Below are 26,111 nucleotides of genomic sequence, written 5' to 3'. Positions count from 1 at the left end.
ATCTATTTGCTATGAAGTGATGGGACCGGATGCCATGATCTTAGTTTTCTGAATGTTGAGCTTTAAGCCAACTTTTTCACTCTCCTCTTTCACTTTCATCAAGAGGCTCTTTAGTTCTTCTTCACTTTCTGCCATAAAGGTGGTGTCCTCTGCATATCTGAGGTTATTGATATTTCTCCTGGAAATCTTGATTCCAGTTGTGCTTCCTCCAGCCCAGCATTTTAAAATTTAGTAAAATGCATATTTACAATAGCTAACACATGGAAGCAACCTAAATGTTCACTGACAGATGAATGGATAAAGAAGATGTGGTGGATGTGTGTGTGTGTGTGTGTGTAATGGAATACTATTCAGCTATAAAAAAGAATGAAATAATTCCATTTGCAGCAATATGGATGGACCTAGAGATGATCATACTAAGTGAAATAAGTCAGACATAGAAATCCAAATAGCATATGCTATTACTTACATGTGGAATCTAAAATATGATACAAATGAACTTACTTACAGAATAGAAACAAATTCACAGACATAGAAAACAAATTTATGGTTACCAAAGGAGCAGGCAGAAATAAACTAGGAGTTTGAGATTAGCAGATACAAACTAATACATATAAATTAAACAATAAGGTCCTACTATATGGCACAGGGGACTGTATTAGATACCATGTAATAACCTATAATGGGAAAGAATATGAAAAAAATCTATCTAGCTAGCTACCTATATATATATATCTGTATTGTTTTTCTATATACCAGAATCACAACACTGTAAATCAACTATACTTCAATTACAAAATTAATAAAATGCATTCAGCAAGGTTAGTGGATATAAGACCAATTTTTAAACATCAAATATATTTCTCTATTTCAGCAGTAAGTAAATAGGAAATATAAGACAGAACTGGATGAAATTCATTTAAGTAATTAAAAGTCACTGTACAGGAGTTTGACTCTTTGCTTTATCTGTGCTCTTCTGCTACACACAAATGTAAAAGTACTTAACACTTCCTGAAGAAACTATTATATTTTAACTGTATTTACTTTTAAAAAATGTATTTTGATGTTACTTCTTTTCACAAAGCATGTGGTACACTGAATAATGATCCTCTCAAAGACAGCTGTGTCCAAATCCCTGCAATTTGTGAATGCTACTGTATATGGCAAAAAAAAAAAAAGTGGGGGGTGATATAATCATGGATTATCTAGGTGGGCTCTAAATGCAGTCATAAGTGTCCTTCTGAGAGAGAAGAGGGAGATTTGACCATAGAGCACCGAAGTCGTGTATCCTCAAGCCAAGTTACGGTCGCAGCCACCGGAAGTTGCAAGAAGCAAGGAACAGCTCGCCTCCAGAGAGAGGAAGACCCCATTCACACTTGATCTCAGTGTACTGAACCTGATTTTGGACTTCTGGTCTCCAGAACTTTAAGAATATGAATGTGTATTGTTTTAAGCCAGCAAGTGTGTAATAGTTTGTTACAGCATCCATTAAAAACTAATTCAAAAGGTTTTAGATATTTTATATAGCCCCCTTCAACACACACACACACACACAGATGTTATAGTAACTCATAAACAAAAGCTATAAATATAAAACTAATGAAAAGAAGAATGGAAATATGATAAACCAAATATGATAAACCATTTTAGCTTGAGTGTTAGATTTCAACTCTAAGCTTCCTGGTTTACAGAGATAGAAGAAAAATGGGATTGGTTGTATAGCTTGCATTATGGAAAGAAGGATATGTAAGTTCAGATTAAATAACATTTTTAACCAGTAAATTCTAAAGCAAATTCTCCAGTGGAACTTTATATGGGGTACAGTGAGTAACATATTAGCTTATCAGCATAGTTAAAGTAACAGAGGTATGACTTTCATATGGCTATTACTCTTTAATTTTTGCATTTAACATTTTTTATTAAAAATAATGTTAGACTTAGAGAAAAGCTGCAAAAATAGTACAAAGAATTCTGTATACCCTTCATTGATTCAGAGTCTCTTAATATGTTGTACAGGCATTCTTTCTTTCTATCCACTTATCTATCCATTCCCCTCACACATATTGTGTGTATGTGAAAAAAATTTTTCTGAACCAATGTAAGTTGTAGATATAATGCCCATTTACCCCTAAATACTTAAGCACATTTTATTTTTAAAAGGCTATTTCTTTATATGGCCCTAATGGCACCCCACTCTAGTACTCTTGCCTGGAAAATCCCATGGACGGAGGCGCCTGGTAGGCTGCAGTCTGTGGGGTCCCTAAGAGTCGGACGGGACTGAGCGACTTCACTTTCACTTTTCACTTTCATGCTTTGGAGAAGGAAATGGCAACCCACTCCAGTGTTCTTTCCTGGAGAATCCCAGGGATGGCGGAGCCTGGTGGGCTGCCATCTATGGGGTCGCAGAGTCGGACATGACTGAAGCGACTTAGCAGCAGCAGCAGCAATACAATTATAGTATCAGGAAATACAAATGGACAAAATTCTATTATTTTATCTATAGGCCTTATTCAAATTTCACCAATTGCTACAAAACATCTTTTACAGTAAAAGGAAAAAAGAATTCTCTAGTTTAGGACTCAATTTAGGATCATATGCTGCCTTCAGATGTTAGTCTCCTTAACATCTGTGTTAATCAGAAAGGTTTCTCCTCTCCTAGGAAGCCTTGATTGCATCCGCCCTGCAACCTTGGCATTTCCACTGCCAAAAGTACCATCAATTCCATCTTCTAACTGTCTTTCAAATATATCCACTCCTCTCCATCTCCCCTGCCATACTCTGAGACAAGCTATTGCAATACCATCTCACCTGATTTCTAAGGTCCTTCTATCTAATCTTCTCGCATCCACTGCGGTCTCTCTCTAATCTGTCCTTCAAATTGCAATTATTTTGATCCTTTGTAAATCTACTTATGTTACCCACTGTGCTTAAAACCTTTGTTTCTTTTAAAAGACCAACATCTTTCACAAGGATTACAAACCTAGCGTGTCCTGCCCCTTTTTGCTTCTGCAGGCTTAACTTGTGTCATGCCTGTACCGAACCCAATCTGCTAGTTTCCCTCCTATCATCCCGCTGTACTCTTCCTGGATCACTCACCAGTCATCCACTGCCATGTTCAACCCTCCCTGCTTCCTGCTGCTGCTGCTGCTGCTGCGAAGTCGCGTCAGTCGTGTCCAACTCTGTGCGACCCCATAGACGGTGGCCCACCAGGCTCCCCCGTCCCTGGGATTCTCCAGGCAAGAACACCGGAGTGGGTTGCCATTTCCTTCTCCAATGCATGAAAGGGAAAAGTGAAAGTGAAGTCGCTCAGTCGTGTCCGACTCTTCGCGACCCCATGGTCTGAAGCCTACCAGGCTCCTCTGCTTAGTTACCTAACCAAAGTATTTCATCTCAAACATCCCTGCCTTATAAAAGCCAATCACCCAAACGTCATCAGTAACTTGGCTCTACACTCTCATGGTTTTCCCTCCGCATCACAGCACTTTGTTGTTGTTCAGTTACTAAATTGTGTCACACTCTTTGCAACCCCATGGACTGCAGTACGCCAGGCTTCCCTATCTGGCACTATCTCCCAGAGTTTGCTCAAACTCATGTCCATTGAATTGGTGATGCCATCCAACCATCTCATCCTCTGCCACTCCTTCTCCTCACAGCATTTACACACCAGACACATATATGTATAATTCAAAGACTGAATATAAAGACTCATCCAACCTTTATCCATAATGCTACTTGTCACAAGCCCCTCCTGGAAGGCATCTTTTCTTTTTAACCTCAATAACCAGCAGCCGCAGCCATGTAATTAACCAAGTGTTCTGTGAATGAAGTCGAGTGAAGTCGCTCAGTTGTGTCCGACTCTTTGCGACCCCATGGACTGTAGCCTACCAGGCTCCTCTCTCCATGGGATTCTCCAGGCAAGAATACTGGAGTCGGTTGCCATTTCCTTCTCCAGGGGATCTTCCCGAACCCAGGGATTGAACCCGGGTCTCCCGCATTCCAGGCAGACGCTTTAACCTCTTAGCCACCAGGGAAGCCCTGTAGGAAGTGTTATGTACTTATAGCCAAAAAATTTCTTGCTTGTCTTTCAAGGTTCATCACCTATACATACATTCCTAAAATGTGTTGTCTCTCTTGTCTCTCTGAATTTTATTTGAATAAAATAATTCTGTATTTTCTTTCATGCCTTGTTTCTTTCACTTAAAATTTTTTGACATGTATAAAGTGAAAGTGAAAGTGAAGTCATGTCTGACTCTTTGCGACTCCATAGACTGTAGCCTACCAGGCTCCTCTGTCCATGGGATTTTCCAGGCAATAGTACTGGAGTGGATTACCATTTCCCACTGTAAGACTATAATACACTTTAGCATATTCATTCTATTATAAGGAGAAACTTGGGTTGATTCAAATTTGGAGTTATTATAAAAATAATGCTATGAACACTCTTTGTACTAGTCTCTGGGTTCATATTGGTACAAGGGTATGATAGTTTCTCCAGGTTTTTACCTAGGAATTAAACTGGTAGAGTGCAAGTTATGTGCATATTCATATAATGCTTCACTGTTTTCCCAACTGATTACACCCATTTGTACTCCCATCAGCTGGGTATCAAACCAGTAAGTCCTAAAGGAAATCAAGCCTGAATATCATTGGAAGGACTGACGCTGAAGCTGAAGCTCTAGTATTTTGGCCATCTGATGTGAAGAACTGACTCAATGAAAAAGACCCTGATGCTAGAGAAGATTAAGGGCAGGAGGAGAAGGGGACAACAGAGGATGAGATGGTTGGATGGCATCACCGACTCAATGGACATGATTTTGATCTAACTCAGGGAGATAGTGAAGGACAAGGAAGGAGCCTGGCATGCTATAGGGTCGCAAAGAGTTGGACACAACTAAGCAGCTGAACAACAGCAGCAGGGTATGAATGTAAAGCACCTATCAAGATCTGTAACTACATATTTTTGTGATTGTTTGCTTAGTATCCATCTTCCCCATTAGACTGTAAGGTCTGTGTCTACTCGTGATTACCATTTCACTCCAGTGCCTGGCACAGAGCAGGAGCTCAAGAACAACTGGCTGAATAAAAGAAGGCACTCTGGATAAGAAAGTTTAAGTGTTTTGGATGTGAACATAAGTCTATCTAACTTCACAACCCATGTCTTTTCTATCATTTACATTTTCCTTCTCTGAAAATGGTAATGATCATTTGTATCCTACTTACTAGTTTCCAATGCAATGCAAGTGAAAGTTGCCCAGTCGTGTCTGACTCTTTGCAACCCCATGGACTATAGGCCATGGAATTCTCCAGGCCAGAATAATGGAGTGGGCCGCCTTTCCCTTCTCCATGGGATCTTCCCAACCCAGGGATCGAACCCAGGTCTCCCACATTGAAGGTGGAGTCTTTACCAGCTGAGCCACAAGAGAAGCCCAAGAATACTGGAGTGGGCAGCCTATTCCCTCTCCAGCGGATCTTTCTGATCCAGGAATCGAACCAGGGTCTCCTACATTGCGGGCGGATTCTTTATCGAGTTATCAGGGAAGCCCTGAAAGTGAAAGTTGCTCAGTCGTGCCCAGCTCTTTGCTACCCCATGGACTGTCCATGGGATTCTCCAGGCCACAATAATGGAGTGGGTAGCCTTTCCCTTCTCCAGGGGATCTTCCCACCCAAGGACTGAACCCAGGTCTCCCTCACTGCAGATGGATTCTTTACCAGCTGAGCCACAAGGAAAGCCCAAGAATATTGGAGTGGGTAGCCTTTCTCTTCTCCAGGGGATCTTCCCACCAAGGGATCGAACCCAGGTCTCCCACATTGCAGGCAGATTCTTTACCAGTTGAGCCACAAGGGAAGTCCGATGCAATGGTAGCAATCAAATGTGATTACAGATGTCACTCCAATAAGCATGGAGTACCCAGTAAGTGTCCACCAATGTTCCACTGCTATGCACCTGGACTCAAAGGTCCGCAGATGGGGTATATGAAAGGTGACTGTCAATGGCAAATGGTTGATGAATGTATGTGGATTAAGATTACTTTGTGTACAAATATAGGGGTTTCAGATATCACTACAGGGAAAACCAGGGAGTGCAATTAATGCTTTCAAGTCCAAATTGCACCTGTGTCCCAAATTATTCACCAGCACAAACAAAAGAAGCTTGCTCCAAGCCCCTATCAGAACAAACATTTGAAAATGCTTTTAATCCAGATGGCATCACTTTTCATCTGTGCCTGGGCTCACAGAAAGGCTGGGCAGAGAGCTGTATTACATACTGCACTTCAGCTTGGCACTGTGGGTTCAAAAAGTAAACTCTGACTTCCTATTTACACTGAAGATCTTAGGCCCCTGCGGTTTCCTGTTGCATCCTGGTGTGTCTGTGCTTTGGTTTCTGAGTTGTCTGCACAGAGCAGCAAATGGGGTCCCTCACAGTTTCACTTCATCTTGCTTTTCATAAGAAAATAAGAATTCTACAGTCTAATTGTTAGCAGATTCTACGAGGTACTCTCTCCAAGTCCTGACTTCTGAATCTGTCTGGACCTAAGCCTACCAAGAGATGTTTTCCTTTGAAAGGATGGAGACTCATGGAACCTCCAAGTGTGACCCAAGCCAGCAGGCACAGACTGACCATTCAACTTAATTTACTACATTTTACACTACTTTTACATTTATTTACTTCACTCTTAACATTCATCAAGTATAAATTTAGAGTCCCTTCTATGTACAAAGTGCTGTGTTGGGCACTGAGGAAACCATGATGAGAAGGTATAATTGCTACTCTGAAGGAGCTTAAAGCCATTTTTTGAAAGTCCCTGATTAGAATCACTGGGCCACCTGTTAAAATGACAGTATACTCCTTCCCAGAAAGACTCACTGACTCACTCCCTGTGGGAGTGGCACCTGAAGAACTGCATTTGTAAGGAGTCTTCAGGGACATTTCATGCACAGTAATTGAGAACCACTGGTTGGCAGCTCAACGGAGAATTTACAGTCTCAGCGGTGGCGGGGCAGTGTCAGAATCAGGGGCCTTTCCTATGATATATCAGACTTCCCCCAACTGCAGGATCCTTCAATTTGAGTAAATGAACCAACTAAGCATGCAGCAGAAATGGCTTTGGGTTTGCTCACATATGTATCTGAATGTTGGGCCTAACCCTTACTATTAATAGCCAGGGGACTTTGGACAGATCACTCAGTTTCTCTGAACCTCATTTAAAAAAAGAAAACAACACCTGCTGTATCTACCTCACTTAGTTATTCTGAGTATCACATTCCACAAGGCATTTTACAAACTCTAAAGCACCAAGAATGAGTTAGTCATTTTATGATCACAAAAACTTCAATAAACAAGAAAATTAAGCCAACCCATAAGGTTTCTCTTAAGCAGCCAGAACTAGCCCATCTCTTAACCATCCTGAACTTTGCTCCCACTTTCTCCTAAACATTGTAACTGTGTATTATGTGCTTCCTTCCAAGTTCCAGCAGCTTTTTCCAGAAGCAGAACTCGAAAATGGACCCAGTTCTGGGTAGGACAGTGGGATATACTCTTGGTACCATGTTAACATTTGCAAGGAATGAATATAAAAGACAGGAGACCAGTCAGACCTGGCTTCCTCTGCCTCATCCCAGCTCTGTAATCTCTCTGACCTCAATTCTATCATCTCTTAGATGGAGAAATATGCTCTATTGGGTCATTTTAGGTTACTACCCTTTAAGGACATTTGACTTTTGTTTAATGTGAATGTATTAGTACTACCCTTTATTCTGACTTAAAACATGCCTACTATACCTTTCTCTTTTGTAAGTTAATCACCCATATTTGTTATGAGGATAAGATATTCTATATACAGGCTGCCAGACAGAGGAACTAGCACAAAGTAATTATGTAATAAATCCCAGCTATTGTTATTGCTAAATATAAACACGTTGCTTGTTCATCCCTAAGATGTTGTCCCCAGAAAATTCCTCTTCTGTACATACAACACATAAATTTGAGTAGTCTTTTGTTTGGTAAATATTTCCTTCTCTTTTTAAAATTCAAATTTGTATCCCTCAAATTGTGGTGGTCTTTACTATCTAACTTCACCAGGATTACAGATCATTTACTGTCTGTTAGCAAACCTCTCTGGGTGGACTTGATAACATGTGGTATGCTGAATTCCTCCTGTGTGCCCTAGGGATAGAGCATGAAGGAGGCTTCTCCTTGACTGCTCAGTGAGCTCAGGCATGTAGGGAAGACAAGGAGTGATAAGTGCTGCTCTGGAGCTGGGCTTAGGGAGCTATGAGGGCCAGAGGAAGCAGAACTCACCAAACATGCTGGAGGAAGGGACAAGAGCCACGTGAAGTAACACCTGACCTTTGGGGAACTTTGTGTAAGACTTGCACTAAGGATACTGTAGTGACTAAGAACACAGGTTCTGGGGTCCCTGGGCTTTGGTTCAACCTCTGTTCTGCCTCCTCCTCCCATTGTGAGCTCCCCAAGCCTCAGTTTCCTCATCTGAACACTTGGGATCATAATACAATGAGAGTCATCCTAGAGTTTACTGGGAGTATCAAATAACATGGTAAATGTTCAATAAATGTGAACTGTAATAATGATGATGATTCTAGTAGTGATGAGACTCACCAGGTAGAAGAGAGCTGTGGCCATTCCAGCCAGAGTTTAAAAAAAAATATGCCTAAAGGCCAAATGAGAAAGTACAGGATCTCTGCAAGAAGAAGTCTATACTTCTTCAATCTAAAGCATTCCAAATACCAATCGCTTTTTTCATGTTTCATGGGATGGCAAAATGAATAAATAGCTTACTATCTAGAACCTATTTAACATCCCCGGTGTGAATATTCATAAGCTTTACTGAAGAAATACAAATGTGATTGATTATGGGTGCTATCCTAGATCTCACTAACATTGGTATGTAATATACTGTATACATACAGTATAAACTTTTAAAAATCTGGATATTCTCTATTCTACAAATCTTTGACCCCATGGAATTCACAAAAGGATATGGGATATACTTGTTATTAAAATATAGGATGAAAAGTCAGGAATAGCAGGGGATGAGGCCAGGGGTGGGCAGGGCTCAGGTCACACATGATCCTCTATGATCTGCTAGGATTCAAGAGACTCACTGAGAGATTTTAACTGGGAGAGTGAAGCCATCAGACTTGATATTCAGGACCATCTCCACTGTGAGTCCGTCAAAGTAGGTCCATGCAAATTAGGGTCTTGCATAACACAGAAGAATGAGTACATGTGTTACTATAACTGGCCATTCTCTCCATGGGCTCCCTCTTTTTCATGGATCATTTCCCTAATTTCAGAGAACACCAGCCCTGACTTTCAAGATCACAGCTAGTCTTTCAGTGAAGAGTTACATGGAAACCTGAGGAACTTTCAGTAGATTTTAACAGGTAGGCAGATGGCAGGTAGGTAAGCCAGGATGGCCCTGTGACTCGTCTACATCAAGCAGCTCCTGGATGGCTGACCAGTTACTCACAAACACCCTCCACTTAAACATCCCCTCAATCAACAGAATCAAGGCTGTTTCTGCCTGGCTCGACTTAAGGCTAAAATCAGTGACACAAGGCCCAAACACAAATCTGGCAATTGGATGATATGGACACTTTTCAATCAGTTTTATGCTTTTGCTTATGGTCTGCTTCAAGGTATAGTTTAGTGAAACAAATCAGTTCTCACGCGGATAGAATTTTGTGACTAAACGTAGCAATGCTGCTATAATAAGTGGGAAGGATCAGGTCATCAAGGAAAGAACCTGTTGTCTTCTTGAAGACCAGAGAGTGGACATGCTGGATCTTCCTTCTTTCACCACGTAGCCCGTCAACCCATCGAAGAAAAGGGCACCAAACTGGTATGGCCTGATGTGTTCTTCAGAAAACCTGGATGGTTGCTACCCAGCATATTTCTGTTTGTCCTTCTATCTATCAATCCAATATTTACTAGACCCACACCACGTGTCAGGTGCTATCCCAAGTGCAAGCAGAAGTGGAAATTTATTGTTCTGTGTTATCTTTCTATTACCCCTGTAAGTAACAAAGACCACAAGCTGGTATCGTTCCATAGTATAACCTGGAATATGGGCACTAAATCTTTCTCTTTCTCAAACATCACTAAACTCCATTCTCTAGAGTTCTGAAAAATACACGACAGGGGTGAGTTTTATGGTATGTGAATTATCTTTCAGCAAAAAGTTAAAAAATAATACATCATAGCACTGCAGTAACTTTCACCTCCTTGAGATTTAAGACTTTCATTCTTTTTAAACTGAATATATCCCAAATCTATAACAACATGGCCAAATTCTCCACTGGGTTTTCACACTGAACCTCTTTTTTTTTTTTTTCCTATTGGCAGTAGGGAGCCACTGATGTTCATTAGGGAGGGACTTCCAACCTCAACCCTTCAGCACTGATTGCTCAAAAAATTTCTCATGGGTTTTTCTGGGACCTTTGTTGTCTTACATGTCATTTCTCCTGGTGTTCTCACACTGGTAAGATGGAAGAACAGAAACTACACCAAACTTCTGATGGCTCTGAGGGTCAAAAAAATAGGAAAATTTAATTAAGGTGTAAAAAGAGGTCCTTGGAGCACACACACAAGGAGAGTGGGAGATGGGGATGAAAAATAAGGGGGAAGTGGGACTTCCCTGGTGGTCCCGTGGCTAAGACTTCATGCTCCCAATGCAGGGTGCCTGGGTTCAATCCCTGGTCAGGGAACGACAGCCCAAAAGCTGTAGCTAAGAAATGGTACAGCCAAATAAATAAATAAAGACGAAAAAAATATATATTAACAAAAACCTAGAAAACAATAAGGCAGAAGTTCTGAAACCCCAGAATGTATGTAGAAGTGGAGGAGTTGATGTGTACTGAGAACCACAGTACAAAAGCTGACGCTTAGTGAGGGCTCTGCCTGTCTCAGACTCCTTTACATCCTCACTCATTCGCTGGAAGAGCACTAACACTGCCCATCGCTGCTAGGTCACCCTCAGCAACCACAGTATCAGAGTCACCCTTCCAGCAGATGAGTGGGAAATAGAAAAAGGGGGAATAAAAATCAATGTGGTTTTCATTTCATGCTCTTCCAAATGAATACAAAAACATCTCCGTGATTTGAGAAGTTAGTCACATGTCTTCAAATTGCCTAATTCCGTACTTGACCACAGAGCAGCGGGGAAACAGGGAAGATGATAAATAAGAAGTCTCATAAATACATGCCCAGGGGACAGTGGTTGACAAGTGATGCTGTTTATTTTTATTGTTATCATTAGTCTGGGGGCCCCTTGAAGGGCAGTGATTTGAGAGACTGGGAAGGAGGGAAAATGAGAACATTGTGGTTGAACTGCACCCAGGCCTCACTGTGCATTTATCACCAGACTTTGAAAAAGATCTGCCTTGTAGTCGCTTCACCCCATTCCCACGAAACACCCATGTGCACAACCAACCAGCCCATGGCCCCTGTCTCATTGTTCTGCAAAGAGCTGACAATGTGAGCTCTGGAATCAAACAGCCTGGGTTAGAAACATCTCCAGGACTTACTAGCTATGGACTTGGATAAGTACTTTGCCTCTCTGAAACCCAGGTTCAGTCCCTATAAAACGAGAGGATAACATTGATAACTGCATAAGGTTATTATGAGAGTTAGATACAATAATAGATGCACATTTCTTACCCCATCATAAGCATGCAGTAAATATTAGCTGCTGTTGTTACAGCTGCTAATTTCGATTCTTCCCTCTGCCACAACCATTCTTCCAGGCGAGCTGCCGTCTTTTGTGGAAAACTGGGCTCATGCCAGCTGACACACTCTCATTTGTTCTGACCTCATGAAAGGTCTTATGTTACCTGGCTTTGCTGTGTTCCTGGTGGGCTTCCAGACACACGGGACCAGACGGCCCTGCCCAGCTTTTATGGGAGCGGAATGGCTGGATCGCACAGCACATGTGAGAGTCTCTTATAAGAAACTGCTCAACTATTTTCCGAAGTGGTTGTGCCATTTCACGTACCCGGCAGGAGCCTGTGAGGGTTCCAGTTCCACATGCTTATCAAACTTCAGTCCTTCTAACAAGTATGTCGCGGGTCTCAGTGTGGTTTGAATTTGCATTTCCCTTGTAAGGAACCATGTATGGCACCCTCTGTCCCTCAGTCTGGACCTGGGTAGAGCACTCCACTGCTATAATCATCACCCAAAGAGCACAGTTCCAACGACGTGGCCTGGTCTGAGGGGTGTTTTCTCTGGTTAGAGCTCAGGACTCTAGGACTCCTGAGCCCTCATTTCCAAACAGAGCAGAGATCAAGCTGCAGATCTACTCTGGGCCAAGGTGCATCCTGAAGAGCTGCTGAGAAGAGACCCCGTTCTCTTCCAGGGACCCATGATGGATGGGAATGGAGAGCTCTGGAGGACTGTGAGGTAGAGGAAGGAAGAGAAAGCAGGTCCTGCTGAAGTAAAGCTGTTTAGTGAGGCTCTCACTTCCTAGAGAAGCCAAGTGAGCTCCCAGGTATCACTGGCAAGGTGGGGGTAGGAGACAGACTGACAGCATCCTGGACGGGGGAGCTTCTACCAGTTGGTCAGCCGCCCCCCCTGCCCCTCAGCAGAAACAGATGATGAAAGACGGCCCTACTGCAGTGGGGAGGTGTGAAAGGAGACTTAGGAAAATTCAAGCACTTGCACGCTTGTCAGCAAGGGAAGTGGTGGTGCTGGTGGGGAAGCAATCCAGCCACGTAGTCACTAAGCATCTATGAATATTATACACCAGCTCTAAACCGGACAGGATGGGATGAGAGGGGTAACAGAGACATGGACCCACTAGTGTGGACCTGATAAGCAAGTCAGCTTCCTATAAGATATGAGCTGGTAACATTAAACAGAGTCTTGTCCAACTCTTTGTGACCCCATGGACTGTAGCCCACCAGGCTCCTCTGTCCATGGAATTCTCCAGGCAAAAATACTGGAGTGGGTTGCCATTCTCTTCCCCAGGGGATCTTCCTGACCCAGGGACTGAACCCACGTCTTCTACATTGCAGGCAGATTCTTTACGGGCTGAGCCACCAGGGAATCCCCACCATTAAAACACAGATAAGCACACCTGGTAATCATGAGTGGGGAGGGAAAGCAGGAGGAGGAGACAGGGGGTTTGGGATTGACATGTATACACCGTTACATTTAAAATGGATAACCAACAAGGACCTACTGCGTAGCACAGGAAACTCTGCTCAATGTTATGTGGCAGCCTGGATGGGAGGGGAGTTTGGGGGAGCATGGATACATGTATATGTATGGCTGAGTTGCTCTGCTGTATACCTGAAATTATCACAATGTTGTTAATCGACTATATTCTAATATAAGATAAAAAATTTAAAAAATACAAATAACCATACCTATCAGTCTGTGCTAGGGACCAAAGAACACAACAGTAAATATGTCAGACTACCTAGAGAATTTACTTGGGTTAGAGGGAAAGAAGTGACAACTAATATTTATTGAGCATCTACTATGTACTATTTTTTAAATTAAGACTAAACCATTTTTAGAGATATTGTGCCTGGAAAATAGTAAGCACTATATAAGTTACTGTAGGCAGTATTATTATTGTTCTTATTTTCTGGTATTTTTTATTTTTTTTAAAGCTTTACTGAACTATAATTGGTATTCATTAAGTTGCACATATTTAAAATATCCGGTTTGATAAATTTTGACATAGAAGACAACCACAAATGAAGATATTATTATAATCAAGGTACGTATATCCAGGCTTCCCTTGTAGCTCAGTCGGTAAAGAATTTGCCTGCAGTGCAGGAGACCTGGGTTCGATCCCTGGGTTGGGAAGATCCCCTGGAGAAGGAAATGGCAACCCACTCCAGTATCCTTGCCTGGAAAATCTCATGGACAGAGGAACCTGGTGGACTGCAGTCTATGGGGTCACAAAGAGTCAGGCACAACTGAGCGACTAACACACAGGTATATCCATCACCCCCAAAAGTTTCCTTGTGCCCATCTATAATCCTATCCTCCTGGTCCTCATTCTGCCCACGGCCCCACCGTAGGCAATCACTGATCTGCTTTCTGTCATTATCTATTAGACATAAATATATATATAATGCATTTCCTAATAATTTTTAATAAATGGAATTACATATAGTTTATACTCTTTCTGTTTGGCTTCTCTCATTGAGCATAATTAATACTTTGAGATGAATCCATGTTGTATCATATTAATAGCTCATTCCCTTTTATCGCTTAGTAGTATTCCATTCTAACAATGGACCAATAGTTTATCTATTCACTGTTGACAGGCATTTGGGTTGTTTCCAGTTTGGGGCTATTACAAATGAGACTGCTATGAACTTGAACTACTATGAACTACTACTACTATTCCTGCATGAGTTTCTGTATAGACATAATGCTTTTATGAGTGGAACAGTGGGGTCACACAGTAGGTGTATGCTGACTTTGTAAGAGAGTGCTAAACTACTTTCCAAAGTGGTTGTACCATTTCACATTCCCCTCAGCAGTGTGTTAGGTTCTAATTTCCTGCCCCTTCATCACAATGTCAGCCATTCTCACAAGCATGTAGTGGATCTCACGGTGGTTTGAATTGGCATTTCCCTAGTGACTAATGGCATGAGCATCTTCCCAGGTATTTGTCATTCAAATCTTTTCTTTGAGGAGATGTCTGCAACAACACTGGCCCTTATTTCAATCGAGTCTGCTCTCCCTCTCCCCTGGGGAATTGACAGAAGCTATGATATGCAGAGTACATCATGAGAAATGCTGGACTGGAAGAAACACAAGGGGAATCAAGATTGCCGGGAGAAATATCAATAACCTCAGATATGCAGATGACACCACCCTTATGGCAGACAGTGAAGAAGAACTAAAAAGCCTCTTGATGAAAGTGAAAGTGGAGAGTGAAAAAGTTGGCTTAAAACTCAACATTTACAAGACGAAGATCATGGCATCCGGTCCCATCACTTCATGGGAAATAGATGGGGAAACAGTGGAAACAGTGTCAGACTTTATTTTTTTGGGCTCCAAAATCACTGTAGATGGTGACTGCAGCCATGAAATTAAAAGACGCTTACTCCTTGGAAGGAAAGTTATGACCAACCTAGATAGCATATTCAAAAGCAAAGACATTACTTTGCCAACAAAGGTCCATCTAGTCAAGGCTATGGTTTTTCCTGTGGTCATGCATGGATGTGAGAGTTGGACTTTGAAGAAGGCTGAGCACAGAAGAATTGATGCTTTTGAACTGTGGTGTTGGAGAAGACTCTTGAGAGTCCCTTGGACTGCAAGGAGATCCAACCAGTCCATTCTGAAGGAGATCAGCCCTGGGATTTCTTTGGAGGGAATGATGCTGAAGTTGAAACTCCAGTACTTTGGCCACCTCATGCGAAGAGTTGACTCATTGGAAAAGACTCTGATGCTGGGAGGGATTGGGGGCAGGAGGAGAAGGGGACGGCAGAGGATGAGATGGCTGGATGGCATCACTGACTCGATGGACGTGGGTCTGGGTGGACTCCGGGAGTTGGTGATGGACAGGGAGGCCTGGCGTGCTGCGATTCATGGGGTCGCACAGAGTCAGACACGACTGAGCGACTGAACTGAACTGAACTGATGGACCTGAAAGGGAAGAGCAAGGACTCTGGGCTCAGTCCCCACTTCCTGCACATGGTGTGACCCACTTAACTGCTCTTTACCTTCATATCCTCACTTGTGAAATGGGGAGAGTAATGGTGCCCAGCTCACAGGACTGCTGAGCTGATGACAAGACATACAGGATTTAGCACAGTGCCTGGTACACTGTAGGTGCTCAATAGATGGCAGCAGCCAATACTATTGCCTGTCTTCTGATAATGACTGAGGCTGGACCAGGGATGCTGAACTTTATCCATTCAGCGCAGTGTAGAACTGTCCTGCCTCAAATGCCAGGAGAAGCACTATGCTGTTTTCTGATTGCTTGAGCTTCTTACTGCCCATAGAACCATGCCAAACCCCTCCTTGCCAATCAATGCCTAGCATACAGTCTGTTTTCCAAACATGTTGTTGAGGGGCCCAGGGTGAACCTCAGTATAGAGAGTACTCCTGAGAACACTGGTCCTAAAGGTTGACAACTGCAGGCCCTAGTGAATCATGCACAGGAACCTGGCTCCTTCCCTGGGAGTTGTGACTGTGGACCTATCTGTGCCTATGGACTCCCTTCCTTCTCCACCTCTCTCGTGACCTCTGCAGATGCCACTTGCTAAAGAGACTAAGGCAGAGAAACTCGCCCACTCTCTCTTAGCTGTGACCTTCTCCTTTTCTACAGTCCTATCCCAGTGGGTCTGCAATACCTACAAACCATCCAGGAGTATAGGAACTCAGTGATGGGTGCTGTAGATACAAAAGACCAAGATAAGGAGTAAGAGGGTGAGACTAGGGGGGGATCTGGTGCCTGAAACTGAGTAGGAAGAGCATCCCCATGCAGTGGGGAAACTACAGTCCTGTAAGTACTACATGCTACAGGAAAGCTTCCCTGTCTACTGAAGACTTGACTGGTCCCATTCTCCATATGAAAGTGAAAGTGAAATAGTCGCTCAGTTGTGTTCAACTCTTTGCAACCCCATGGACCATTGTCCGCCAGGCTCCTCTGTCCATGGGATTTCCTAGGCAAGAATACGGGAGTGGGTAGCCATTTCCTTCTCCTGGAGATCTTACCGACCCAGGGATTGAACCCCAGTCTCCTGCATTGCAGGCATATTCTTTACTGTCTGAGCCATCAGGGTAGCCCCCACTTCTCCACATTCTAGTCTTAAATTTACCATCAGAATTACCACTCTGACCTGTGGTCATCTCCTCCTTGTCTGTCTTTGTCCATGAAGGCAGGCATGACACTTTATCTTATTTATCTTAATACCCTTAGTACTTAGCCAGGCAAATACAAGAAAACATTTTGGTAATGAGTGAGTCATTTAATAAATATTTTTTTAATGAACTTTTAATTTTAAAACAGCTTAGATTACAGAAAAGTTGGGAAGACAGTACCGAGTTTCATAGATTTGACACCTAGTTTTGTCATTAATATCTTACATTAAGCTAATATGTCACGATTAAAAAATGATGATATATTATCATTAACTAAAGACCTTACTTGATTCAGATTTCCTTAATGTTCATCTAACATCTTTCTTCTGTTTTAGGATCTCATCCAGGATGCCACACTACATTCAGTTGTTACATCTCTTTAGACTCCTCTTGACTGCGATAATTTCTCAGACTTTCCTTGTTTCTTGATGGCCTGGATGGTGCTGGTCAGGTATTTTGTAGCACGTCTCTCAAACGGAATTTGTCTGATGTTTTTCTTATGATTAATTAGACTACGGTTATGGGTTTGGGGGAGGAAGATAACAGAGATAAAGTGCCATTCTCCTCACATCATGGCAATAGTACATACTATCAACATTACTTATCACTGTTGGTGCTGACCTTGACCACCTGGCTAAAGTTAGCGCTCAGATTTCTCCATTGCAAAATTATTCTTTTTCCCCCTTTTTGTACTGTCCTTCCTCTTTGAAAGAAAGTTACCATGTGTAGCTCATACTTTAAGAGTAGGAAGTTATGCTCCACCTCCTTGCGGGGGGGTATATATCTACATAAATTATTTGGAATTCTCCTGCCTGGGAGATTTGTCTCTTCTATTTACTTATTTATATCAGTATGGGCTCATATTCATAATATATATGTGACACTTTGGGTTATAATCCAATACACTTTATTTATATCTCCAGGCAAGAATACTGGAGTGGGTTACCATTCCCTTCTCCAGGGGATCTTCCTGATGCAGGGATCTAAACAATTGAACCATGGTTTCCTGCATTGCAGGCAGATTCTTTACCATCTGAGCAAACAGGGAGGTCCCCTCAAATTGTTACAGTGTTTTCTTTTTTTAACATTTCTTTATTTTTGGTGCTACTGCAAGATACTCTAGGATCATCTTGTCTATTTCCTGCCTCAGTCCCCAGTTCAGTTCAGTTCAGTTGCTCAGTGGTGTCCGGGTTGGGCTGCCGACCCCATGGACCACAGCACGCCAGGCCCCCCTATCTATCACCAACTCCTGGAGTTTACCCAAACTTATGTCTATTGAGTCGGTGATGCCATCCAACCATCTCATCTTCTGTCATCACCTTCTCCTGCCCTCAATCTTTCCCACCATCAGGGTCTTTTCAATTGAGTCAGTTCTTCACATCAGGTGGCCAAAGTATTGGAGTTTCAGTTTCAGCATCAGTCCTTCCAATGAACACTCAGGACTGATCTCCTTTAGAATGGACTGGTTGGATCTCCTTGCAGTCCAAAGGACTCTCAAGAGTCTTCTCCAACACCACAGTTCAAAAGCATCAATTTTTTGGTGCTCAGCTTTCTTTATAGTCCAACTCTCACATCCATACATGACTACTGGAAAAACCATAGCCTTGACTAGATGGACCTTTGCTGGCAAAGTAAGGTCTCTGCTTTTTAATATGCTGTCTAGGTTGGTTGGGAGAAATATCAATAACCTCAGATATGCAGATGACACCACACTTATGGCAGAAAGTGAAGAAGAACTAAAGGGCCTCTTGATGAAAGTGAAAGTGGAGAGTTAAAAAGTTGGCTTAAAACTCAATATTCAGAAAACTAAGATCATGGCATCCGGTCCCATCACTTCATGGGAAAGAGATGGGGAAACAGTGGCTGACTTTATTTTTCTGGGCTTCAAAATCACTGCAGATGGTGACTGCAGCCATGAAATTAAAAGACGCTTACTCCTCGGAAGGAAAGTTATGACCAACCTAGACAGCATACTGAAAAGCAGAGACATTACTTTGTCACAAAGGTCTGCCTAGTTAAGGCTATGGTTTTTCCAGTGGTCATGTATGGATGTAAGAGTTGGATGCCTGCTTTTGAAATTACAAAGAGCCTGCCTTTGAAATTACACCCACTATGTGATAGCTAATCATCAGGTCTACGTTCACCTAAAATGAAAAAACTTCAGTTCTGAGTGATTTAAGATGCAGATGTAATTCCTAGGTCTCACCAACTATTGTTCTGCTCAAACCTTACCTCTTCAATGCTTCCCCACCCTCCGCCCCAGGGTCCTCTCCCCATCTGTCATGCTGACTGAAGACAAGTTGCCAAGTTACGACCTGACTTGACAGCTCGAGAAAAGGGGTGCTGGGAGCGATGGCAGGGATCAGCTCCATCTGACCCCATGACTTTTCAACCTCTGGCTCACCCCTGCTGCGTATGATCTTGGGTTTTGGTGACTTGGTAGTAATTAACTCTGAACAAGCAGCTCTGCTTTCATGCAGTTAAAAAAAGAACAGTATTCTTTTTCCTTGTTAATTAAATCATCTACAAGGAAGATAAATGTGCAGCCCACACTTGTATCTTCTAAAATATCAAAGGCCTGATTAGTAAGGCTTATGTTCAACCTCAGGCTTTTTCCTCTAGATTCCTGGAAGTAACAGGGACGTGAAGAAAGGCAACTCTAAAGGACTTGTTACTTGGACATTCCTTCATTCATTCACTCTGGGTGACCTAGAAAGAGGCAACCTGGATCAAATGCAAAATATTCCTGGGAGTTTTGCCCCAATCAAAATTAGAATTAGAAACATCAGCAGTGAGGAGACAGGAAGAAAGAGAATCCTTCAGACCAAGCTGGAAATCACTTTTTGAAAACCCCACAGACCCCTCTAGTCCCTGTGTTCTGTTTGGAGAATTTTTCCTGACAGTTGGTGGTTTTACTTGCCAGAACCACAACAAAGAGGGTCCTTGAGCTTCCTGGAGAGTGTTTCCTCAGACCTGCACCTCTCCGAGACCTCACAAAGGTGTCATTGTTGCTGGCTTGCTGGGCGCCCAGCACCTGAGCCAGATCAAAGGCATTTTCCGATGCCAGCATGACCACAGTCTCGCCCTCACCACATAACATTAAAGCTGATGATTAATCCCCTTGGCCCAGGAGGTCCCTTCTCACTCCCAAGTACAAAGCGGGGTGGGGGTGGGGACTTTATTTCCAGCACAACACGACCATAATAAACTGGCATTTTATGGCCCTCATTCATTGCAACCAACTGCAGCTGCCCATCAAACTTGTTAAAGTCCCAACAGTTGCTTCATGTGAGCCTTTTTTATCACTAGGGAAGTGTAATAAGAATCCCCACCATTTCTGAGTGTCTATTATGCATGGGGGATGTATGTACATAACTCATGTTACCCAGCAACCCTTTAAGATGGGCATCCTCACCCTCAGTGTGATGGATCAAGAATCTGAGGCTCAGAGAACTTCAGTAGCTCACATCAGGTCATGGGGTCAAAATGTGCATGAGCAGATGTCCAAACCTACACCTGTCTGACTCTGAAGCCCAAGCTCGCTCCACTCCAGTACTGGCCCTTTAAAACTGCACAGCACAGGAAGGCACCGAGGGGATGCATGTGGGACTCAGGCAGAGTTAGACCTGCGTTCTCAGCTCCAGAGTAAGTTTTGTGACCTTGGGAAAATGTCTGGTCTTTCTTAGGGTTTAGTTGCTTAATTTGTAAAATAGATGGTATACAACAAGCCAGCACCATTTCCATGAAGACACCAGGAAATTAAGACATGGGGATGTCATAGACTCACGTTCGAACAGATTTGCTGTTGCTCACAAATCCAAACTGAGTGGGGTAAAAGTATTCAATACTTAAGACTTTATAGGAGAAACCAGGTTAGACGTGTCCCTGTGAAAATGGGAGATGATTGCAACAGGCTTAAAACAGTGTTCAGTGAAGACAAGCTGGATAGTGTAGACTCACAGAGCGGGAGATGAGGGCTGAGTGTCCTGGTGGGCACCTCCTGCCCTCCAGCTCACGGTGGCCTTAGGCCTCCGTAGATTTCTCCCTTCAGGGACAGCCAAGCCTTATGACAGGGCTGCTGAGGGAAAGACAGAGGCCAGGACTTTTCAAGAAGTTCCATTTAAAAGTGTGTCCACAGAAACAAGCAGAAGAAAATTTTTTTGAGGAGGTTTAAGAAGTCCAGTGTACTGTCCTCTTAGGAAGTTGTCTCTAAGCCTGGACCCTTCCTAGGCAGGCACTGTATCCTTTCTGCCCAGCACACCAGTGCTAGCGATGGGGAGCTAGCCCTGGCAAAGTGCTTACTCCCTGTGCGCACACCTCGATTCATCCTCACCGCACTATGAGACACGTACTCTAACTCTCTCATCTCACAGAGGAATCCGGGGTCCAGAGAGGCTAAATGCTGTCTAAGGGCCCATCGTTAGGAAGTGGAGGAACTGGGATTGGAAACCAGTCCGGTGGCCCCATCATCTCTATGAAATGTGTGAGAACCCTGACACCATGTCTGCTGCATACTAGATGCTCAGCTTCTCAAGTTCAATCTGAATCTACACCAAGGGGCCTTGTACCATAGTACCTGTTATCATTCTATCTCACCAATGGGAAGACTCATATCATGCTTATGTCCCCAGGGTTTAGCACAAGAGCAAAGGATCAGTGGATAAGTAAATGTATCAATATTTACTCAACCAAAGTATTACATGGTATAACAGGCTCATTGGTCCCCACAGTAACTAAACACAGTTTCTCAGGGCCCACAAGTTCCTCCACTGTGGTAGGGTTTCTGCCCTGGACTATATCCCAGATCCCCCTCTAACCCTTACTCCTGTCTCCAGGCCTTCCTCTTCCTCCCCCAACGCTCCCCTCTATTTTACTCATCTGGGAAAAATCCAAGGATCGTCCATCTAACTTTAACAGAGTAATGCCTTTTAAATAAAAATATGGTAGAAATGGGTACTTATCGAAATGGAATGCTTTCAGACTCAGGCATTTAAAGAAGATATAAATTTTAGGGCAGGCACTAAATTTTAACTGTAATCTTGGAGAAAGCCTTTCCACTAATTCATGGAGAAAAATTAACAGAGTGAAAATTGCTTATCAGTGTGCTTTTGAAGTCATGATATGCAGCCTAATTCTATACATCATCAGACCGCTCCCAGGGAGATGGATTTATATTGACTGAGGGAAAGCCTGGCTGCCAAAGGAAACAGACACCTCTGTGCAGAGAAGACTTGGCTACCCATTAGGGACAGATTGTCTGGGAGTGAGGCATTGCCATCTCTGGATCCGATTTCACTCCTTGCCCCTCAGCTCTCTGGCCCGGGTAATGTCAAAGGTGGGTTCATGCCTTTTTACACTTTTTACAAATGTGACCCCTGTAAAAAGATCTGGCAAATCAAAGCAAGGCTATTGGAAGGAGCGCTGTGCTTTCCGCTCGACATGGCACAGGCGACAGAAAGAGAAGTTGCTGAGGGGGCCCAGGAGCCAGCAGCTCAGATCTCCCCCCTGGCTGGGCTGTCCACCCGAGTGTGGCGGCCCCGCCCTCACCCGCTCGGCAGACTCACGCCCATGTGACAAGAAGATGTTCCACAGATGACAGCCAGCCGTGACGTCACCGGCTGTCCCTCACAGGCGAGGCCGTGCCCCTTCACATCTGCTCCAATCACTCCTGTGAGCAAACAAAACGGAATCCTCTTAAAAAAGAAAGCAAGAAAGCTAGAACACACCCAAGACACTCTTTAATTAATTTATTTTTTAACACCAAACAACGCTGAGAAGGCATTCCAGGTGTAGGCCAGTCTCGACTAGCAACCAAAAGAGCATACCAGCCTGCCAGGGGAACTAAGAGGCCTGTCTATTTTTGCCTTTCTCTGGTCAGGGTATGGCTTCTGGTAAAGAACCTGCCTGTCAAAGCAGGAGATGTAACAGAACTGGGTTGGGTTCGATCTCTGGGTTGGGAAGATCCCCGGGAGAAGGGCATGGCAAACCACTCCAGTATTCTTGTCTGAAGAAACCCATGGACAGAGGAGCCTGGAGGGCTATGATCCACAGGGTTGCAAAGAGCGGGACATGAACTGAAGCGACTTGGCACACACCAGCACACACAGTGTATGGTCTCGAACATGGGAATAATGATAGCGACTCTAACAGAATGAGAGAAGCAATGCTCATCAGTGAGTTTGGGTCCCAAACTACCAGGCACTGTGCTGAATAGTTACAAGTATAGTCTCATTTTATATGAAGCCTGTCACGCTGATGCTATTAACACCACACATTAGTGAAAGAGGGAAGGCCTATGTTTTGGTGAAGTGACCTGTCCAAGATCACATTGCTAGTAAGAAACAGGGCTGAAGGGAACCTAGTTTAACCCATCACATTTCAATCTCAAAGAAGGCAATAGAATCATTCGATGACGGGATCTTCTCAGCATCTCTGGGTCAGCATTCTTAATACTACTCTTTCCAGAACTCTCAGTGTAAAGGGTAGAGTGACTAACAGTAAGTTTCTGTTGAAAGAATGCCAGGTGGCAGAGAGTGTCCCATAAATGGTATAAGCTCAGGCTGCTCCTCCACATGGACTGTGTTCCTTGATACTTACTGGGCAGGTGAAGTTACAAATGCAAGGGGGGAGTTAGACTGTTTAGAGCCTTGAGTCATCCATCATTCATTCAATGAGCACCTTCAACACATAATACAACATACTGGGTTTTATACGTGGGACATGCAAACACGGAAACATTCCCAGTGAGGACACAGGCAGGAGGTGGAGAGCGTCAGGGCAGAGCACAGAGGCTGGGATGTGGGAGAGGACAGCTCCTTCCCGCCTCACGGACTCTGGGCCATGCTGCCCCACGCTCCATGTCTAATCCTCAGTGCTCCTTCCCACCTCCAGACCTCTGCATCCACTCTGCCCTCTGCCTGAAATGCCATTCCCCAACCTCTCTGCCAGGTGAACTCCAATTCCTTCCTAACTCAAATGTTATTTCCTCGGAAGGCTTCCCTGCTCCTCCAGGAAAGATGCTCTCACACCTTCTTGGACTTCCCTAACACACAAGACACTGGTAATTTACAGAATTACTGCACCCCATCTGTCTCTCTTGCAATCATAAAAGCTGCTGGAAGCTGGCATTGCCTTGCAAACATGCTTAGATCCCAGCACCGACCACAGTGGCTAGTACACAGTAGGAAGTGAAAGTTCCTATGTGGGGGACGTGATGATAAGATGACAGCTCTTGTCCTAGTGCTGCTCACAGTCCTGTGGGAGGGAGGGAAGGAGAAGCCTAGATGGAACATTGAAATGCAGGGATCAGATGGGACAGGAAGAACTGCAGGGCCTCTAACCACAGTGGAGAACAATATGGAGGTGTCTTAAAAAACTAAAAACAGAACTATAATGTGATCCAACAAATCCCACCCCAGGGCATATATCCATAGAAAAGTACAATCTGAACGGATTGTACTCTGATGTTCATTGCAGTACTGTTTACAACAGCCAAGACATGGAAGTCACCTGAATGTCCATCAAGAATGAATGGATAAGGAAGATACAGTGTATTTGTGTATACAATGGAATACTTCTCCGTCACAAAAAGAAGGAAATAATGCCATTTGCAGCAACATGGATGGACCTAGATATAAATCAGAGAAAGACAAATAACATATAATATCACTTATGTATGGAATCTAAAAAACACACATATTCAACTTTTTTACAAAACAGGAGTAGAATCACGGATGTAGAAAACAAGCACGTGATTACCAGGGGGAAAGCAGGGATGGAGGAGGACAAACTGGGAGAATGGGATTGGTATGTTGTTCAGTCACTCAGTCATGTCAGACTCTTTGGGACCCCGTGGACTGCAGCACACCAGGCTTCCTGGTCCTTCGCCATTTCCGGGAGCCTGCTCAAACTCATGTCCATTGAGTTGATGACGTCATCCAACCATCTCATCCTCTGCCGTCCCTTTCTTCTCCTACCTTCTATCTTTCCCAGCATCAGGGTCTTTTCCAGTGAATCAGTTCCTTGTATCTGGTGGTCAAACTATCAGAGCTTCAGTTTCAGCATCAGTCCTTCCAATAAATATTCAGGGTTGATTTCCTTTAGGATTGACTGGCTTGCTCTCCTTGAGGTCCAAGGGACTCTCAAGAGTCTTCTCCAACACCATAGTTCAAAAGCATCAATTCTTTGGCAGTCAGCTTTCTTTATAGTCCAACTCTTACATCCATACATGACTACTGGTCCCATCACTTCATGGCAAATAGATGGGGAAACAATGAAAACAGTGACAGACCTTATTTTCTTGGGCTCCAAAATCACTGCAGATGGTGACTACAGACATGAGATTAAAAGACATTTGCTTCTTGGAAGAAAAGCTATGACAAATCTAGACAGCCTATTAGAAAGCCGAGACATTACTTTGCTGGTGAAGGTCCAACTAGTCAAAGCTATGGTTTTTCCAGTAGTCATGTATGGATGTGAGAGTTGGATCATAAAGCAAGCTGAGCACTGAAGAATTGATGCTTTTGAAATGTGGTGTTGGAGAAGACTCTTGAGAGTCCCTTGGATTGCGAGGAGATCAAACCAGTCAATCCTAAAGGAAATGAGTCCTGAATATTCATTGGAAGGACTGATGCTAAAGTTAAAGCCCTAATACTTTGGCCACCTGATGCAAAGAACTGACTCCTTAGAAAAGACTTTGATGCTGGGAAAGATTAAAGGCAGCAGGAAAAGGGGACAACAGAGGATGAGATTGTTGGAATGCATCACTGACTATGATGGACATGAGTTTAAGCAAGCTCTGGGAGTTGGTAATGGACAGGGAAACCTGATGTGCTGCAGTCCATGGGGTTGCAAACCGTCGGACACAACTGAGTGACTGAACTGAACTAAACTGACTACAAAGACCTACTCTATAGCACAGAGAACTCTGATTGATAATCTGCAATGCCCCTTATGGGAAAAGAATCTAAAAAGAGTGGATGTATGTGTAACTGATTCACTTTGCTGCATAGCAGAAACTAACACAACACTGTAAATCAGCTATATGCTACAAAATTTTAAGAAAATAATCAAAGAAGAAGAAAGAGAAGGAGAAGAAGGAGGAGAAATGGGATAAAGAGAAGTAGAAGAAAGGCGGACGAGGAGAATTGCACAGCAGCTTAGCTCACCTTCAGGGATTCAGGGGATTTCCAAGGAGGGGGTCTATGCTGAGTTCTGCAGGAGTCAGGCATGTGAAAGGGTGAAGGTCCATCCTCAAGCC

The 26,111-nt window shown here is 43.4% G+C and overlaps 1 protein-coding gene across 4 annotated transcripts in view; it reads right to left on the bottom strand.

Annotated features, from left to right (window-relative positions):
• FGGY (FGGY carbohydrate kinase domain containing) overlaps positions 1–26,111 on the bottom strand; it is a 504,873-nt gene that overhangs the window by 190,510 nt on the left and 288,252 nt on the right. For all 4 annotated transcript variants that reach the window (XM_010859213.1, XM_010859222.1, XM_010859202.1 and 1 more), the window contains one exon: positions 22,417–22,520. In XM_010859213.1, coding sequence (XP_010857515.1) covers positions 22,417–22,520 — 104 coding nt within the window. The remainder of the gene's footprint in view (positions 1–22,416; positions 22,521–26,111) is intronic.

Source organism: Bison bison, unplaced genomic scaffold (assembly GCF_000754665.1).
Source record: "Bison bison bison isolate TAMUID 2011002044 unplaced genomic scaffold, Bison_UMD1.0 scf7180017856337, whole genome shotgun sequence".
NCBI classification, from domain to species: domain Eukaryota; kingdom Metazoa; phylum Chordata; class Mammalia; order Artiodactyla; family Bovidae; genus Bison; species Bison bison.
The sequence above is the reverse complement of the archived record's forward strand: the minus strand, read 5'-3'. Positions and strand labels throughout refer to the sequence as shown.